This window comes from Ostrea edulis, chromosome 5, assembly GCF_947568905.1.
Source record: "Ostrea edulis chromosome 5, xbOstEdul1.1, whole genome shotgun sequence".
NCBI lineage: Eukaryota > Metazoa > Mollusca > Bivalvia > Ostreida > Ostreidae > Ostrea > Ostrea edulis.
The window spans coordinates 22606333-22627866 of NC_079168.1; the positions used below are offsets into that span (position 1 = coordinate 22606333).

Genomic DNA, 21534 nt, shown 5'->3' on the forward strand with positions numbered 1-21534 from the left:
GATATCAAATATGTTTTAAAAAGTAAGTAAATTTATGTATAAGCATATGTACAAAGATATCAAATATGTCTTAAAAAGTAAGTAAATTTATGTATAAGCATATGACAAAGATATCAAACATGTCTTAAAAAGTAAGTAAATTTATGTATAAGCATATGACAAAGATATCAAATATGTCTTTAAAAGTAAGTAAATTTATGTATAAGCATATGACAAAGATATCAAATATGTTTTAAAAAGTAAGTAAATTTATGTATAAGCATATGACAAAGATATCAAATATGTTTTAAAAAGTAAGTAAATTTATGTATAAACATATGTACAAAGATATCAATTATGTTTTAAAAAGTAAGTAAATTTATGTATAAGCATATGGCAAAGATATCAAATATGTTTTAAAAAGTAAGTAAATTTATGTATAAGCATATGTACAAAGATATCAATTATGTTTTAAAAAGTAAGTAAATTTATGTATAAGCATATGTACAAAGATATCAAATATGTTTTAAAAAGTAAGTAAATTTATGTATAAGCATATGTACAAAGATATCAAATATGTTTTAAAAAGTAAGTAAATTTATGTATAAGCATATGACAAAGATATCAAATATGTCTTAAAAAGTAAGTAAATTTATGTATAAGCATATGACAAAGATATCAAATATGTTTTAAAAAGTAAGTAAATTTATGTATAAGCATATGTACAAAGATATCAAATATGTTTTAAAAAGTAAGTAAATTTATGTATAAGCATATGTACAAAGATATCAAATATGTCTTAAAAAGTAAGTAAATTTATGTATAAGCATATGACAAAGATATCAAACATGTCTTAAAAAGTAAGTAAATTTATGTCTAAGCATATGACAAAGATATCAAATATGTCTTTAAAAGTAAGTAAATTTATGTATAGGCATATGACAAAGATATCAAATATGTTTTAAAAAGTAAGTAAATTTATGTATAAGCATATGTACAAAAATATCAAATATGTCTTAAAAAGTAAGTAAATTTATGTATAAGCATATGACAAAGATATCAAATATGTTTTAAAAAGTAAGTAAATTTATGTATAAGCATATGACAAAGATATCAAATATGTTTTAAAAAGTAAGTAAATTTATGTATAAACATATGTACAAAGATATCAATTATGTTTTAAAAAGTAAGTAAATTTATGTATAAGCATATGGCAAAGATATCAAATATGTTTTAAAAAGTAAGTAAATTTATGTATAAGCATATGTACAAAGATATCAATTATGTTTTAAAAAGTAAGTAAATTTATGTATAAGCATATGTACAAAGATATCAAATATGTTTTAAAAAGTAAGTAAATTTATGTATAAGCATATGTACAAAGATATCAAATATGTTTTAAAAAGTAAGTAAATTTATGTATAAGCATATGACAAAGATATCAAATATGTCTTAAAAAGTAAGTAAATTTATGTATAAGCATATGACAAAGATATCAAATATGTTTTAAAAAGTAAGTAAATTTATGTATAAGCATATGTACAAAGATATCAAATATGTTTTAAAAAGTAAGTAAATTTATGTATAAGCATATGTACAAAGATATCAAATATGTCTTAAAAAGTAAGTAAATTTATGTATAAGCATATGACAAAGATATCAAACATGTCTTAAAAAGTAAGTAAATTTATGTATAAGCATATGACAAAGATATCAAATATGTCTTTAAAAGTAAGTAAATTTATGTATAGGCATATGACAAAGATATCAAATATGTTTTAAAAAGTAAGTAAATTTATGTATAAGCATATGTACAAAAATATCAAATATGTCTTAAAAAGTAAGTAAATTTATGTATAAGCATATGACAAAGATATCAAATATGTCTTAAAAAGTAAGTAAATTTATGTATAAGCATATGACAAAGATATCAAATATGTTTTAAAAAGTAAGTAAATTGATGTATAAGCATATGACAAAGATATCAAATATGTTTTAAAAAGTAAGTAAATTTATGTATAAGCATATGTACAAGATATCAAATATGTTTTAAAAAGTAAGTAAATTTATGTATAAGCATATGGCAAAGATATCAAATATGTTTTAAAAAGTAAGTAAATTTATGTATAAGCATATGGCAAAGATATCAAATATGTTTTAAAAAGTAAGTAAATTTATGTATAAGCATATGACAAAGATATCAAATATGTTTTAAAAAGTAAGTAAATTTATGTATAAGCATATGACAAAGATATCAAATATGTTTTAAAAAGTAAGTAAATTTATGTATAAGCATATGTACAAAGATATCAAATATGTCTTAAAAAGTAAGTAAATTTATGTATAAGCATATGTACAAAGATATCAAGTATGTCTTAAAAAGTAAGTAAATTTATGTATAAACATATGATAAAGATATCAAATATTCTTTAAAAAGTAAGTAAATTTATGTATAAGCATATGTACAGAGAAATACAAGAAGCACCAAGAGTCGGTGATGGAGAACACTGATGAGTCCACTTTTGCTTAAAGCAATATTCCATCCTCACAAACTGTATATAAATGTATCTTTAAAAAATAGATTACTGCAGTAAGTAAAATATGATTTACAGCATGAACATGTGCATGGACCAACAGCAGAAAGCAACAAGACACACTGTGATAGGACATAAAGTCCACTCTCGCTTAGTGCAGTAATACATACATAGATATGCACGCATATATACTTCATACCCACATATATATATATTTAAAAAAAACATTAACAGCTATACGTAAAAAGAAGGTATACTTCTGATGACCAAACATGTACAATGTAAAATAATAATATACATGTAAGTCTTGAATAATGGAGTAAATGAAAATTGCCGATATTGCACAGTGTGCCTCAATACATCATAAGCTCAGCATCTGACATCAGATACAAAAAGTATCGTAGTCTTCACAATTCAATAGCCAAATAAGTTTATTGGACTGGGTCAAATTATTAATTGGCTGACGTGTTCTCTGTATTTTCATAAATAACAATTCTCTGATGGTTGCATTTCTTAGACAGCTGAACAAATATTGCATTTCATCTTCAGCCTAATTAAGTGCACAATTCGATCATGTAGATTCTTGAAGTTCCAGACAGACCAGATTCAATTCCAAGTTTGTGTGCAGATATTCGAAATTTAGTTAATGTTTTTCTTTGCATAAAATTATTCATAATTGTCAAATAGTTTTCCAATCCAAAGTATTGCTTAATTTTACAGCATTTAAGCTTTCCAGTGGAAGACAAAGGATCTCTCTTCCTGTACCGACTGTCCAAGAAAGGTACCTGCAAAAATTTCTTGCACTGTGCTTTAAAAGATGATGAAGTAGAGTGGTGAGATGTCATTAACTCTGGAAAGTATTTCAACAGCATATTCTTCCACACCAAAATGGTTTCTTGTTATAGAAATTACACTTGTCTGTATTGTATGCAGCCTGCAACAGGGGACATGCTTCATCTAGATTTTCTTGTCTATGCCAATAATCTAATATGTGTGTGATATATCAAAACCCAAGGCAAACCAATCTGGGAACAATTTAAAAGTCAAGTGTGTCTTCGAAATTCACTATAAAAAACAATTGTATACCAGTTTCTCTACAGATAGAATACATCGTATTTATCTACAGCTCGGTGACCAGATCATTTTCTTCAGGAACACGGTCTTCAAAGAAAGAGTTTGGCAGTTCGGATACCACACAAAAGTACTCCATTTTCTGTTCTTCCTTTCCATAAAGAATTCCATCACACAGACGTCTGATGTTAGGATTTATTGCCAAGTCACTGGGTGAATATGACAATATCACAGGAAAAGACGTTTTCAAGACCTCCGTTGTCGCATGGACATGGAATACCCGTCTGACAAAGTTTAGAAATATTCTCCAGTAATATGAAAGACCCTTGCAAGGTTTGTGGCTAATAGCGATGAAGATTTCACTAGTATTTGGGGTCTGAAAGAGGTCCTCCTGGTCTTGTGCTTCTTGGCATTTATGGAAATTGCCACAAACAAAGAAACACTGAATCGGAGAGTTGACGCTGATTCTGTTCCCCATACATAGAGGACGAATATGTTCGCAATGGAAACTATAGAAATTATTGTGACGTCACAATTACATACCCGTAACGTCACAATAAAGTCAATCTATGATAGAAGAATATACGGATTTTCATTTCACTATTTTCTCTATTTTTTAAAGATAGAATATAAAATGGAAGTTGTATATTTGGAATTGTCAAAGAAAAATGCTAGTTACACATATTTTTTTCTGTATAGAATAGGCTATACCAATGTAATTACGTTCACATGCAACTATTACCTACAGAAAGTTCGGCTTATTACTACGGGTCATTAATATATAGGAAGGATACCTACTTATTCTAAGTAATCAATTGTGATTTTAAAGATTTCCAAACATTCAAGAAGTACTTCGACGCGAAATATACAGGAAGGGTCACAAGGGGGGGGGGGGGGACTCTTTTTCTGTCCAAAAGGAGGGCGAAGAGCCTAAAATGGTAAAAAGATCATTTATATTAAAAATGTTCAACCAAGAAGGAGGAATGTAATGCCCGTAACCCTTAAATTCACCACTGAAGTACCTAGCATGTATGATCTTCCTTGAAATGAATTATAACTGCATTGACATAATTATGTGTATATCTCATCTTTGATTAAACAGATTATGTTAAATAAATTAACTAAAACGGACATTTCTCTCTCGTTTATTAAATGGGCATGGACATGATTTTCAAATTTTATCCCCCCCCCCCTTTTTTTGTGTTTACTACTAAGATTTAACTGGGGATTAAACTATGGCGGTTATCAATAGTGGACGTTGTTTTGCCGGTGTAGAGGCAAATTTTGACTCCAATAGAATAATGACCGGGGGTCATTTTTCGTCGTCGAAAAATGAGCCCCTAGCTGTAGAAAAATTGGATAATTTTGTAGAGAGAAGACCCAGGGGTCATTATTTTGCGTGTCATACCTGAAAAATAATTACCCCCGTAGAAAAATGACCCCCTCCCTTTCTTAGCAGATTGATTTATTTTAAAGGAGTTGATACGGGTTTTCAGGTCATTATTTACCCAGAGTTATCGTTCCTGCTGCTCCTCTTATCAAATTTATTCCATGTGTAAATTTTTTTTTTACGGTTAATAAAATTAAAGTAAGAACTAGTTCATTAAATTTGAGGAAAACCCACTGTAGGTTCCATGACCAATTACAACTGGAAAAACCCTGCATATTTCAGAGACGGATCCAGGGAATTTTCAAAAAGGGGTTCTACCATAGTTTTCAAAAGGGGAGTTTCATTCTCAAAATGAGTTATTTTTACCTCATTAAGCAACGTTTTGTAACTATAGGCAGAGGTACAACCTATAAAACCTCCACACCTCCCTCTGAATCTACCAATGTATTTATGCTATCTATTTACATGTATAGATCTTGTGTAATCAAACACACATATAAAAAAGAGCTGCGTCTAAATACAATACTTCTTGTGTCACAGAGAGGCGTGAAATCTTCTTAAAACTGATGAATTGACATACATTTTTTGCAACTGAAGTCAATAGCTTATTTCATTTACGCATCATTATCGTTTTTCAAGAATTTTGAAAAATGAGTAAGTGTTGATAGAGGTATTAGTGAGTATGCGAACGATAACTTGGGGTAGACTATAGCATTTCACTGGATAATTTATTCCTATCAGGGGTGTAGGACAAGGGGACGGGGGCACGTGCCCTCTCACTTGTATCTCTATGCTAAGCATGTATTATATTCATAACATTAACAAGTCATGTCTGATGAGAAATGTTCTTGACGAGTATTTGTCTGCATTCTTAAGCAAAGTATGACGTTTGATATCATACTCCATATTCTTTGTAAAAACATTTATAGCTACATTGACTATATGCAATTCTGAATGGTTAGCATATCACTCTAACCTTAATAACACATGGGGACAGGGATTTCACAATAATGGTAGTAGCTACTCTGTGTATATCAAATCAATTACGCACTCTCTTTGCATATCATGTTATGGTCCTTAGTGTAGAATAAACTAATGCATGTTTATAAATGTAACTATAGAGTAGAGCCCCCTTCCACGCCTGAACCCATATTCCCTTTATGGCAAGACGATTGCATATATCTCTATATAACTATGAATGTATTTACTCGTAATAACGAATATAACTCGTTGTGACTAGACACTTATTTGGTACGAATCACTATTTTGTTAAAACAAGTAAATTCTTATTTTTGAAACAAAATTACAATTCCTACTATGTTTTAATCTGGTTACGTTTCGTATGAATGGTAGGTTTACTTATAATATGACAATGTTGGACTGCCTCCCTTAGGCATTACCAGAGAAACAATCCTTAATAAAATATACAAGGGGGTCATTATTCTACGGGGGTCATTTTTATAAACGTGAAATGGACTGATTTTTTGAAGAAGACATTCTTTCTACGGACAAAAGGGGTCAGTATTCTACGTCGAATAATGACCGGGGTTCACTTTTAGACGTCGAAAAATGACCCCCGGTCATTATTCTGTAGGAGTCAAAATTTGTCTCTACACCGGCGGAGGTAAATCTAATGATTCCTAGCATTATCCTGGTACAGAAATGTAGTTTTGATGTTATTTACCTATAATGAAGTAGATATTTTCTGAAAGATTAGATTGTGAACTTTCTAATAAGGACATTCAAATAGATATTTCTGATCTCATGGCAACAAAAACTGAGTAATACTGTGGACATTCTTGAAAGCTATTATATTAAGCTTCTTCTAAGTACTAAAGATATAAAATGAATGGTGATAATATAATCAGAACAATGTTATCAAGTCTGGAAAAGTGTTATGGGAACATTTTTTTATGGTACAATGTATTCCAGAGATGACAAACAATTGCCATGGATATAAATGTTAACTGAACTTTATTCTGATTTTATGACTTTCCACACAACTATATGACAATGACACAATATCAAACGCATGCGGTACATTGATGTGATGCCAATTCAATACAATTTACTCCTTAGAAATACACTATTTACCATGAAATTTGATAGGAGGGAGTTTTCGTTCTTATTTTGTTTTATCCCCCCCCCCCCCCCCGATTGTTGAATGTTAGGCCTATGTATGTTTGTGTAAATCTTCCACATTATCTATCGGAGGTGCGTAAAAATGCGTATCTGTCATGTAATAATCCAATAGTATAAATACGGCAACAAAATATTTATGCTCATGCTCAGTGCAACCTTAATTTCATAAATGATGTCCATTTTAAAAGATACAATGTACCTGGGAAGAGACCACCGACCTTCCGAAAGTAAACTGGGAAACCAAAACACCAAATCCAAAACACTTACCGGCGCGAGCGGGATTGGAACCCGCGCCGACGAAGGTGAGAGGCCGTGTGATTTTGAGCGCAATGCTCTAACCACTCGGCCACGGAGGCCCCTTATTTTGAGATGCCACTGCATATTCGAGGTGAATAATAACAAAGTTTTCTACCTCTTCATTGATTGAGTTTCCTAATTCAGTAGAACAAATTTCGAGGCAGACACCTTGTAAACTTGTTCCCGTGACTTTTATTGAAATTTACAGAACTCTTATAAATTTCTTTAAATCCAAAACAATATGCAGCAGTAATACATTGTAAAATAATGAACTGGAAAACGAAATAAAATCTAGAATCTTTGGGTAGTATTTGCGCATTAAAATCTCAAGTTTTCCTGTGCAAGAATACTTATACTTAGATATTTCTAATATGGTGTAGAAACTCATTAATTTGCACAGAGAGCTTTGCATTTGAAATGAACTGCTATTAAAAGTATAACTCATTTAATGTTGACAACCAAAATTTTAACCTTCTGAATGCAAGAATAAAAGCTATATTTTAGCCTTAAATATGCGTTATGTAAACAAAGACTCGAGTCTTTTTATGTATACAAACAAATAAGTGACATATCAATGTTGTAATATAAAGCATCTTAATTTTTGCATAGTCGCAAATTTTAACTTTTAGATGAAACATTTTATCCGAAGAATGCTTGAAATGTGAAAGTTATAATCAACTTAGATCGATATCCATTTCTTTTGAAAATTTCGTAAACAATAACATACCGCAATCTTTGTTTACAAAACAAATAATGTACTCTATAAAATGAACTTCCGTGATAATGTACAACCTTAATTTTTATGTGAAATCTTTTAATCATATCAGACAGTAGATTTTGATCATTAAAAGTGAAAGTTAAAATTTTGGAGAAAATCGTGAATCAGTCCCTTTAATGTAGTTAGCGATGATTTGCCAAAGTTTCTTGGAGATACTCCTAGGTTGTACACTACTGCTGGTAGTGTTATTGTTTTCTCGAACAACAGCAGGTCTTCAGTCTAAATCAGACACACTACAGTCTTTTCGCTGTGATTAGTGTCTGGAAGCGAATGTAGATAAAACCTATCATATCTGATAAAGCAGGTGGTTTTATAAAAAAGGCATTTAGATTATTTGACCATGCTTTAGAATCTGTTACTTCGTATAGGCATTTGAGGAGTTTGTTTAATGCCTCTGAGAACTTTTCATATGCTCAAGAAAACCTGTTTATTAAAGAGCATTAAAAGCTTTTTCCTAAGCTGTTCTGTGAAAATATTGAACTGCTTACGGCTGTCTGGAACTACCAATGCTGTCTGGAACTACCAAGACAAGCCATTTAATTAAATGCAAATGTATGAACTAATAATTAGAATGAGGGTGATAATTAATATACATGTATCTACAATTAATGTACATGTGTTCAATGTACATGTATGTTAATTACAAGCATAATTTTAAATATGATTTTGATATACGTTGCATTGCATGAAGTCCATACATCCGGGAGTTTTTGGCTAAAACTCCCACAAACATCTGAAGATAAAATTAATCTTTCCATTTTTTTATTTTGTGAATACATATCTTCTTTCTGTTCTTGGTTATGTAAGAATCTTAGAGATAAATCTAATTCAAAGTCACAATTCTGTACAAGTAATTAGTTATGAATGAAATAATCTCAATATCTGGTTGTTTGAATCTTGATTATATAAATACAAAGTAACTGGAAATAAAATCTCACCACAATTAGATATAGACGTACGTTTGTGTTTAGCTATCACTTAATTAACGATAATAAGTCTAGCTCTAAACATTGCCAAACAAGAATCAGACACTCATTGTCCGTGAGTTAAATTTGCGTCTTCTGTAGCTTACGATTTAACGTTAGTCAGAAAATAGAGACCAGCACCTGTTGGCAGAATATTTGGTTTCCATGGGGATCACGTAGGGGTCAATTATATACAGCAAACAAAGCTACATACATGTATTCTGAAGGTATTGTTGTTAATGATTACTTTTCTCTCAGGACGAATCGAACTTTATACGGTTTGGGTTGTAGAATAATCCCGCTACTCTCCATCTCTCTTGGCAAAAGGTCTGGAAGACAACCGTCGTCAGGTTCCATAATGGTGAAATTCTGAAGAACAGTAGCCAAGAACAGAAAAATCCGGGATTTTGCGAATATTTCTCCTACACAGCTGCGCTTTCCTATTCCAAATACAAGCAATCTAAAAAAGATATATATATATATATAAGCAGCGAATTCGTAAAGTTGACGGGTATGTGTATTTTTCATTTAATACTTTTTACTCTCGATGGATCCACTCCGTCTTCATATCTATTTGAATGTTCCAATTGTAAAGATATCTACTATTTAAACAATAAAATGCTTTCTTTGTTGTTTCATCAAGTGCTGAATTTTTTTCCCCGCAATGATTTCGATACCCTCATCACCCGATCAAACAACAAAGAAAGACGCTTTATTGTTTATATTTATATTTTTACGTATTCTTTTTTGTTGTTGAAAAAATACAAAGTAGATTCAAGTACTAAAATATATGGCTGAACCATTCAATGCACTCTGACCTTGATGACGCTCCATATTTAGTAATGATTACGCAGACGGATCGAACTAATTTGTAACAAATATGCATTCATTGTCTATAATAACAGCAATGCCGATTTCAAAAGAAACAGAAGAAAAACATTCAGTGAATGTAAATATATGTACATGAATATAACATCTTTGGTGGGAAAATGTCGACACCATACCTGATATTAGTGAAAAGGAATTCTGGATCATAATTTAGTGTGTGTGTGTGTGTGTGTGTGTGTGTGTGTGTGTGTGTGTGTGTGTGTGGCTCCTTGTTAGCAGCTAGGATAAGCTGATTCTTTTCTCTCAATTTCATAAATGGCTTTAAATCTAACTACATAATTATGATTTTGTGAAAATTAACCTTAAAAGAATTTGTACATGTGTGATACATATATTTCCTTATCTTATCACATGCCACATATTAGAAAAACTACAATCCATCCAAACACCCTTTCATTTATATTCTTCCTATAATCTAAAATCAGATATATTTGCATACAAATGAACTCCTTTTGATATAAAAGGAGATTGCAGATTTCAATTCAGCGTTCTTAAGTCTTTGATACACAGGGTTTTTTTTTCTCTTTACGTCACGATTCTGAAGTTTTAACTTGCATATTTTGGCATTTCAGCAGCTGAATGTGAAGTACCTCAAATCGGAGAGTTTCGAGTTACTGTCGGAACACCTTTGTATTCTGAATTTACATATTACTGCATTTGTTTTGATAGCCCTCGATGGCACCAGTGCAGACAATGTACAGTTCAAATGTTTTGTGTCATAACATATACGAGAAGTGGTGTAATCAAATGTGGATTCTTAAGCTTTTATTAAATTTGAAATCACAAAACTTTTTAAAGAGTATCAAAATGTACAACTTTTCAACACTTGTCCTATGAAATATAAATGCACGATCAATCCTTACGACAGTTTCTAGGTCGTTTAAACCCCGCCAAGTATTGGAGAACAATAAACAGACCCTGGCCTACGTATGTATTGACAGGTGTTAATTGCAGTGTACACGACATTCCACGAATGATGGGTATTCTGCCCATTCGTTTGCAGATAGTATAACCATGATACTGTATATGTATAAAACTTCACAAAGATCTCGGTGGAATTCTGTAGACTTTATTCCTTTCTAAGTGGTACTAGTCCTAAACCATGTACATGTATGCGTGTGAGTGTGTGTGTGTGAAAGACTGAAACAAAGAAACATGTTCTAATTACTAATTGATTCACAGAACACATATAAAAGCTATTGAATACAATGAAACATATGACAAATTGGTAATTATAATAATAAAGGCTGAAGGACTATCAAAAGTAACAATATAAGTCCAAACTATGTATTTATACCACAAATGGCTTTCCATAGAAAATTGTTAGAACCGTACTTTTATACCTATAAAGTTTATGGCAATAATGGTTTTCCATACTTTTAAGAGTGAATGAGAGAATTACTGATACAGTCTAAATTCCTAATTATAGCAAATAATAAACATTGTAATGATATATACAACAATAAATATGCACAAATATCACAATGTACTTACACTGTGTGCCTGCATACGGATGAAAATTTGAGGAGCTCAGAGTGAACGGTGAGTGGTGTGGGTCACACCCAAAACAAGTAAACAGGAAGTAAGGAACATTAACTCTTTTAAAAAAGAAAGATAACTAATTCACATTATCAGGGAAAATAACTCTTGTAGATGTAAAGGAAAATAACTCTAGGGAAAAACTTAGCATAAAAATGTAAATAAATACAAGAACATTGCACTCCCCGTCTGATATCTCCCCATGTGATATCACTTTTAAACTGAACTTTCACATTTGAATGACTATCATAGTAATAACAGAAATAAGATGTCCGTAATGTTACACAGGAATGATAAGAACAGTTTCTGTGACTGGACGCGTGTAATATGTGTTAACACCATCTTTATTCACACGGAGTTCAACTTTACGAACTTTATTGTCCGTTTCACTCGCGAACACACGTTGTACTACAGACAGTCTCCAGTCGCAACGGTTTGTAGAATTGTCCTTCATAAGTACTACGTCACCAACTGATAAGTTTCTCTGTGGTGTTATCCACTCTCGACGACTTTGGAGAAGTACAAGGTATTCGGTCTTCCACCTCTTCCAAAAGATATCCGCTAGCTGTTGAACTCTCTTCCACTGCGCTTTGTAAAGGTTTTTCTCATCAAAAGTTCCAAATGGTTCTCCGCCTTTGTCTGTTTTCTGGGTTATCAGTGTGTATGGCGTAAGTATGAAAGGGTATTCTGGATCTGTAGAGACTGGAACTAATGGTCTGGAGTTAATGATTGCACTTGCTTCTGCCAAGAATGTCACAAGGGTCTCGTGAGTCAATTTTCTTGCTGATCCGTCCATCAACAATGAGTCAAATATACGTCTCGTAAGACCAATCATTCGCTCCCAAGCTCCACTCATATGCGACGAGTGAGGTGGGTTAAAGATCCAAGCAGTCCTATTGTCTAAAAGGAACTTTTGTACAGGACCATCTTTTCCCTTGCCAAGTATAAATCTATGCTGATAATTAGCATTTTTATCTTTGGCTCAAAGGAAAGCAACTGCTGCAATTGCTTCTTCTGAAGCATCTGTGAATACATAAACAGTTTTCTCAGTCAGATCTTTGGTAGATACATCAAAGTAACATCGAGGAATTTTCAGGTCTTTCAGATGATGTAGTTGCTGTCTCCACAGTTCCCATTCTTCCTGGTATCCGTCTGATAAAGGTAGATCCCAATCCGTCGATTCTGATGTTAACTTTCTTAACAACAGTTTTCCCTTGATGAGCACAGGTGTTACAAATCCCAACGGGTCATAACTGTTCAAACAAGACAGGACTCCACGACGGGTATAGGGTTTCTCATCTGAGGACAGGTTGAAGGTAAATGAATCAGATGGTAGATCCCAACTGATCCCTAAAGTCCGCTGTAAAGGAAGACAGTCTTTAGAAAGATCCAACGACATCAAGTTTTTCGCTAGGTCTTCAGTAGGAAAACATTTCATGACTTCACTGCTGTTAGATACAATTTTATGAAGTCTGAGGCCGCCTTCTTGTAGAAGGGCTTGTTGGGTTCGCTTCATCAGACTCACAACTTCGTCAGCCGAAGGTAATGAATTAAGTCTGTCATCAACATAGAAGTTGCGTTCAACAAATGTCTTGACATCAGATTCAAATTCTTGTTCTGCGTTATTTGCTGTCCTTCTTAGTCCATAAATAGCCACTGCCGGAGAAGGGCTATTGCCAAAAACATGAACACGCATTCTGTATTCCACCAACTGCTCTTTAGGATCAGTGTCTGTATACCAGAGGAAACGTAGGTCATTCCGATGGTCTTCACGCACCTGGAAACGATGAAACATTTGTTGTATGTCCGCCATAATGCCAATTTTCTCAAGTCTGAACCGCAACAAAACACCAAGTAAACTGTTTGTTAGATCAGGTCCAGTAAGAAGGACGTTGTTCAAGGATAATCCATCGTACTGAGCAGAAGAATCAAACACCATTCTTATCTGATCTGGTTTCTTTGAATGGTATACACTGAATATTGGCAAGTACCAGAACTCTTCCTTGTCCTTCAATGGTGGTGCTAATTCTGCATGTCCAGCATCAAAGATGCGTTTCATAAAGGCAACTGCATGCTCACATTTCTTCGGATTTTTCTTCAAGTTTAGATCTAACAGATTGGCTCTTCTGCCTGCCATATGTCTGTTGTCTCCAAGTATGAGTCTGGGTTCACGGAATGGCAATGGTGCCACCCACTGACCATTTTCGTTTCGATAGATGTTGTTTTCCATAATAGCTAAAAATGCTCTATCTTCAACTGACAATCCCTGCTTATCGTCGTCATCAGTTGTCTGGAATATGTTACTTCCAATTGATTCAGTGTACTTAGGATAGTTCAAATATGGGATAAACTTCTTTTCATCCCACAACTCTCCCTTCACGGTGATATTGTTTGGGCATGGTGTAGATTGTGTGATCCTTCCATTTGATAACACGGCTAGTTTGTTTGTCACAACATCTGGCTTATGTGACCTGTCAACACAGATTTCTCCAATGATTACCCATCCAAGGTGGAATTTTTGAGCAAATGGACTATCAGGAGGTCCGATTCTTTGTTCGAGAACATGGTGTGCTTCAGCAAGATCTCGTCCAATCAAAAGTAGAATACTGCGTTCATTGTCTAGAGGTGTCAAATGATGAGCTATTTCTCGTAGATGATGATGTGCATCGGCTACTTCTGGAGTTGGAATTTCATGTCTATTGTTTGGGATTTCATCACATTCAATGATGGTTGGAAGGTTGAATTGACAACTTCTGTCAAGAGCTTCAACGACAAGTCCTCTAGCTCTCCGTCCACGACAGGTAGATTGTCCATTACATGAAAACAGGGTATAAGTTTGTTCAGAATCATTACGAATGTCAAAAAAGTCAAATAATTCTGATTTCGCAAGCGTGTGATTGCTTTGCTCATCAATGATAGCATACACTTTAATTGAAATAGCACAATTGTCCTACGAATAAACACGCACAGGAATAACTTTTGCGCATGATCGACCACTGAAAGTCACTCCACATAGTTGAGTACACATATTTGATATTTCGTTGTTTGTCTGAGCTGTGCATCTGTTATCAGTTATTTCTGACTTTGATTTCTCTCTAGTGACAGTCACCTTTGACTCAATTTTCTCCCCGCCATCAACAGGTTTGGGAATAGGTTTCGGTTGATCCGGATGTAATCCTGTTGCATGATGTGAGCTTGCACATAGTTCACATTTTATGGTAGCTTTACAGTTTCTTGATAAATGTTTGTTTTCTTAAAAGTAGTTCAAGGTCACACGGTTATAATATGAAATGAAGGTCTTGCATAAGAGATATATATACAAGATATGAAAGTTCTACCTTGAATAGTTCAGGACATATTGAATAGGTTAAAAGTAGGTCAAACTTCCAGGTCAAGGTCACAAGATCATTCATCATTGCATTGCATGACAGGTCTTTCCAAAAAGAATGTATGTACTAAATATGAAAACCTTAGCTTAAATAGTTCAAGAGATATTTTTAAAGATCTTCCCTAAATATCAGCATATATTACTTTGCTCCCCTATTGTGGCTCCACCCATCCCCAAGGGGTATGGTTTTAACAAATTTGAATCTGCAAAAACTTGGATCTCCTCAGGAAGCTTTCAGATAATTTTCCATTTTCCTTGCCCAGTTATTCTTTAAAAAGATTAAAACTCAGTTGAGACTATAGCACTGAAATAAAAAGTTTGGATGCAATAATAGAAGTATATTTGTAGGAAATAAAGAGTGTAGACTTGAACTTGAAATATGATGGAATACAAGACTAAACCTTTTTATTACAAAGAATGTTGTTATGTTGAAGACACAAAAGGTGAAGATATCGAACAGTGATCAATCTCATAACTCCTATAAGGGAAACAAATAAAGAGTTAGATAAACACGCACCCCCTGGACACACCAGAGGTGGGATCAGGTGCCTAGGAGGAGTAAACATCCCCTGTCGACCGGTCACACCCACCATGAGCCCTGTGTCTTGATAATTAGGTAAACGGAGTAATCCGTAGTTAATCAGTGTGCCAAGAACGGCCTAACTATTGATGTAAAAATCAAAACAATATTTCAGGCCACAATATTGAGCACATTTAATCGATGAAATGGGTTTATGCCAACTTTTATCAGCAATACTTACGCGTTGTAGTGCAAAATTCTCGCGTGATATCGCGTAACTCCACGTTATTATGCAAGGTAGCATGCATATTTGCAAAAGAATTACGCGTTATAACGATAGTTACGCGTTTATTCGCGAAAGTTTTGTACAAATTATATTTAGTTAAGAATTCGAGTTCAATGGGATTTCATATTTAGAGGTAATACTATAGAAGCAAAAAACAAAATCATTATATGATCGTACGTTGAATTACATAAATATACTAGTAATCCTAATTGTTCGCGAACAATTAGAGGGCTTTCCACCTACGATGATTTAAAAAGAGATATTTAAGAATATTTAAGATGATGTTAGAAACTCAAAACGACCTTGAAAATAAAAATAATAGTTTTCACGATGACCTTGACCTTTGACCTTGACATCATTTTGAAGGTCAAAGGTCATCGGTCTTTATGCAAATGATCCCATGTCTCTATCTATATTAATATAAAAGCTATAAGCTTAAAAATGTTAATCAAGAGATTCAGGGGCAACGACTTTGTTTAGCGGTTTTCGGTTCCTTTCGGTTAGCTTCTCAATGCTAAAAATACTATGAAAGACCTTGAAAATGAAAAAAAACAATAATTTTGATGATAACCTTGACCTTTGACCTTGACCTTATTTTGAAGATCAAAGGTCATTGGTCTCAATGCAAGTGGTCCCATGTCTCTATCTATATTAATATAAAAGTTATAGGCTTAGATAATGATATTGGAAACTTTCAGGGGCAATAACTATGCTTAAAGGGTTTCGTATCCCTTTGATTATTTTTTCTTTGCAATAGGGTTTTACTGTGAATTCATTAGCGAAGGTTTCATGTCTCTACGACTTTCCGTTAAGTAAGAGTAGCGATAACAAGGTTTTCAACGCGAGTCTCCGAAATTCACAGAAGGGTCAAAGTTCAAAGTTATAATGCATACTATCAAAACCAATCAAGAAGTCAATACTTACAGATATAAAATTTCAACGCTATCTTAAGCAGGAAAGAGAGTATAAAAAGTGCTATTTTTTCCTCTTTTCTGATGACCTTGACCTTTGACCTTGACCTCATTTTCAAGGGTCAAGCATCCTATTCCAGTTGGTCCCATGTCTCTACGACAAACCGTTCTGAAGTTCGACATGTTTTACGAATAAATCGCAAAACATAAAGAGGCATTAACTCCCTATAGGGGACACCGAATCCCTTCATTTGAAATTCTTCGCTTCTACTAATTACCCTTTATGCTTTAGAAAAGGTTTCATCTTCCTATCATTTACGGTTAAGATAACAATGATTTCTGCGAAAGGTCCAATAACTCAAAGTTCAATTACGTTGGGTGAACTGTATTCGTTTCTCAAGAAGTACTATATGATGGACTATAAAGTTTTTCGATAAGTCTTAAGACGAACATTTTTTTTGACGGCAGGAAAATAATAAACAGAACAATAACAATAGGACTTTCCACAGAAAGGTGGAAAGCCTTAATAAATAGAAGAAATCAACAAATCGAATCGTTTACGGGAAATTACACACTTCTCTCAATACATGTACATATAATGAAACAAAATAACCAGGTTGAATTCATAATAATAAAAATCAATGTATTGTAAAACATTATTAGATTTTACCGACAACGATTTTTACATAAACTTAACCAGAACGAAATTAAGAGGAAAATCATACTATATAGCATATTTTCCATGGGTTAATTCGGCTATAATAAGGGGGGATCTTGGTATATATCAGGTTTTCAGGAGAGAAAACTGCTATATACATGTACCTAGTTTTCACTGGAATGGGTGGTAGGGACGGCTAAGAGGAATCATCAGTATCATGACTTGGATTATTACCCCGTTGAATAAAGTTGTACACCTTTGTTCGCTTTCACTTCGTATTGGTTAATATAATTTTGTTGTTGTTGAATCTTTGGTTTAACCAAAACAAAAGTCAGTACATTGATGATACAATGTTTTATTAGATCTGCTTGAAAATATATTTCTTGACTTAGAATTTAAGAGTTTAATTTTCATTAATCTAGGTTTCTAAATTGAAGATATTCAAAATTACCTTTTCCTGACAGGATCAGTTGGTGGCAATAGACCGCCGTCTTTATCTAAAAACCGCTCTGGTCTGAATGAGAAAGGTTCCTGCCATGCGGTTGTACTGTGATGCATCGCCCAAAAATTGACAAGAATCTAAAAAGGTGACTATCATGATATAATTTCATAAACTATATATTAAACGCAGTATATGAGTATTTGCAAATATTCAAATCTGAGAGAGAAAGTAAAAACAACATGCCGGGGTATTTCTGTCGACCGGAACACCAAATATTTCCGTAGCCTGCGATGCACAGTGAGCAGAGATAGCACCGTGGGATATATATCGAAGGATCTCTAATGTGACAGCTTCTACCAGAGGGCAATGCTGTTTGTCTTCTAAAGCTGGTTGTCGGATTGAACCAATCACGTTTTCAATTTCATTTTGCATTGACTTTTGAAGTTCGGGTCGTTTTGCAAGAATTTGGATCAGGGATAAAAGTGTTCCTCTCGTAGTGAGATAAGCTATAACAAAATAGATTTGCAAAGATTTTGAAAATTGAGATATATTGATATTGAAATGACAATACATAAAAATGAACCTATTACGCAATTTTGAAGTTGCCCAATAGTTTTCTCCCATTGTTTAACTCTTATGTACGGTGAGACGCAAAATGTGTTTTCGTACACATGCAGTGGGTTTAAATGCAGAGGTTTATCGTTGAGTTCATATCTTAAAGTGAGATGTGATTACCAGCTTTCGTGCAACAACCCGAATTGCAGTGAAACAGAAATTTAGTAAGTGTATAAATATTTAAGTACATGGATTTCAAGCAAATTGAAAATCACGATATTCTTTTGTTAAAAAGTATCGATCGTGTCAAAGAGGAAATAAATTATGTTTTCATTTATTATTCAATGGCCCTATTCAAACAAATTATTCTTCATGTGATCACATAAATTCATACCACCGGCTTATATAAACAAAACTCAACGCTGTCACAACTTTCATTCATTTTTGCATAGCCAGTCAGTAATACAGTAATATACGTATGCATTTGTACCCAAGCTGTCAATAGAATACTGAACGTACCTCTATCACAGAAGAGTGGAGAGAGAGAGAGAGAGAGAGAGAGAGAGAGAGAGAATGAGGTGATAAAACAGGTAAAGTGAAACCAATTTTTAACCATTTTACGTACATTGTAAGAAGAGAAGTGCATTGTGAGGAAAACATTCTGTCCTATACTCGGGATCCACAGAATATAAAAACTATCTATATTAGATTAAGAAGCGTGGCTCTACCTGACAACGTGTGGAGATCGAGTAGAGGACAGGAAATCCTTGTTTTCCAAAGAAAAATTGTTTTTGCAAACTTGCTAGAATTTATAATAGAAAATTGCACTTTTAATCAGTGTACATACCGCCTGAAATGATATTCACGAGAAGACAATAGACATTGATTTCAGTAAACCACTGCTGGCCCTGACTGTCCCTTTCTTGTGTAATCTTCATTAGGGAATAATAAAACCCCTTTTTCTCTGCATCATTTGCCTGTAACAGTCGTACATACTAGTATAACACTGCAACAAGCATTCTGAGACTAATGAATAAGCAATATATGTCCCATACCGGAGCCCCCATTACTGTTAACCAACTTTTATTCGCGACGACTTTATTTTGCAATTTACCAGAGATGAACTGGTTCACATAGACTAATTTTCGCGACTGAGATTATCTTAAAGAAATACAAGAGACATTTTATAAAATGGACTGGTTCGCACGAGCTGTAGAGAAATATTCGCAATGATTAGGTTCTCACTACTTTAGCGAAAAGTTCTCGCTCGCGAAAAAGTTGGTTTGTAGTAATTTACGAATATAATTCGAGAGAATTTACATTTAATGTTGTTTGATTGTGATATGAACCTTTTACGATTAATGAGCTTGAAATGTTAAATTAATGAAGTGATTATTTACAGAATCAGCGACCGAGTTTCGTCGACTGCCTCTATTTAGAAATCCCACTTTTACAGCTTTTCCATCAGAACATGATTCCGATGGATATAAAACGTAGAAAAATGAAAATTAAGTTCTTTCACACCTGTTTATGAAACGCTACAAAAGTCGAACTTGACCTGTAGTTGGTCACTCTGAAACTACACTGCAAGTTACAAATAAATCCTGGCAAACATAACGGAAAGAAGTCTGGAAAACTAATGGGACAGACGGACAGACATAGAATAAAAAATTGTATTGCTCATTTTCAAATGAACAGGAAATTACTTTTTTGAAAAATGACATTTATAATTCCACTTTATTAGCGAAAGTCAACTACATCACATAGTAAATTCTTATCCCTGGTTACTATCAAGCCTCGATACAGTGTTATATCTCAATTCATTTAAAAAATTCTAGGACATACCCCTTGTCTCTCAAAGGTTTCTATCATTTGTTGTTTTGATTTAAACCACTCTTTGATTTTCTTTGAGTTGCGAAAAGGCAAAAATCTCAAAAAAGGCAAAGATGAATACAACAGATCCATTCCCACATGAGCAAGGTCATTACTGAGGTGATCAAACTTCTTCAGAATTCTGTGCATATCGCTATCTCTGCCTGTGCTTTTGCCAATCACCTGTAAATAAACTTAAAGTTAAATGACCTTGTGAAAACAAACGCATAAAATCACTGGAGACATTAATTTCTATTGTTATATTTTTACAAAGAACGTCGAAATATCTGTAGAGAATGAATAAAAAGGAATTCACCAGATTCTCAATTGTATTCAAGATGAACTCTTCCACAGTGGTTCCAGGATCAATACATTGCCCATTCAGAGTCCGAATTTCCTTGGTCAGACCAATGAGGTTTCGTTTGATCTGAATCTCTATGTTTACTAGACCCTCACCATATGTACGAAGCAGCTGATAAACTAACTTTCTCCTTTTGGTCCATTTTGGATTGGGGGATGCAAAGAAGACATCCTTGTAATTGTCTTGCAAGTATGTTCCAAAGAACGTGCTCGGTCGGGCAGCTGTGATAGTCGCGTTAGGCTCCTTGAGAAATATTTCACGAGCAGCATCCGCAGAATTCAGAACAATAAACCTTTGTCCCATGACTGTAAACTCGTATATATCTCCATGTTGTTGACTCCACTCATATAATTTTAAGTGTAAAGTTGTCAAATCCAAATCAAATAGTACTCCCACGATGGGTTTGCCAACCGGACCGGGAAAAGTCTTTTGCTTTCGCCATCTCTTCAAAAGCCAATATGTCGAGATGGTGATAATGAAAATGACATAAACGGTCCACATTTTCTTAAGACTTGCTTTATGATACCACTGCACAGGCAAAGGGCAAGGAGAAGACCTATATACGAATGAACTCGTATACAAACGATATGAGTAACCTACATTCACGGGAACGCATGCATCCTGCGTTATAGACCTACTCATGCCTCTATATTTGATAATCAGTGCTATCTTTAATACTTTTTAATAATGCCAAACATATGTATGGTAGAGAGCAGATATTTAGATTTCTGAAATACAGTAAAATTTGGACGATATGATAAAGTCATAAAAACAACATAGGGATTAGAGCAAGTCTACCTGCGTTACTGCAACCATATTTTTATCGGTCGTACGAGCGGTAGATCTATTTATGGTTGTGTTAGTGCGCATGAGGAAATGAGAAATCATAATTGTTTATTGTTTCATTAGAATAATTCCTTATCGATAACATACATAAAAGGCCTTAATAAAAACTTTT

The 21534-nt window shown here is 33.6% G+C and overlaps 1 protein-coding gene across 1 annotated transcript; it reads right to left on the reverse strand.

Annotated features, from left to right (window-relative positions):
* Positions 1–8939: 8939 nt before the first annotated feature.
* On the reverse strand, positions 8940–20879 carry LOC130054919 (steroid 17-alpha-hydroxylase/17,20 lyase-like). Its single transcript, XM_056166021.1, has 6 exons — positions 20532–20879; positions 20189–20398; positions 19072–19145; positions 18032–18371; positions 17798–17925; positions 8940–9616 (listed from the first exon to the last, which is right to left on the reverse strand). The coding sequence occupies exons 1-6, from the start codon at positions 20877–20879 to the stop codon at positions 9400–9402; spliced, it is 1317 nt and encodes a 438-aa protein (XP_056021996.1). The 3' UTR covers positions 8940–9399.
* Positions 20880–21534: the final 655 nt, after the last annotated feature.

What these genes read in the sequence shown, in the direction of transcription:
- LOC130054919 (XM_056166021.1), bottom strand. Translation starts at nt 20,879, where the DNA reads ATGGGACAAAGGTTTATTGTTCTGAATTCTGCGGATGCTGCTCGTGAA. An exon ending in AAACCTTTGAGAGACAAGGG is followed by an intron (nt 19,146 to 20,188) that starts GTATGTCCTAGA and finishes TATAAATTCTAG; the next exon opens with CAAGTTTGCAAAAACAATTT. An exon ending in ACTGATCCTGTCAGGAAAAG is followed by an intron (nt 9,617 to 17,797) that starts GTAATTTTGAAT and finishes TATCTTTTTTAG; the next exon opens with ATTGCTTGTATTTGGAATAG.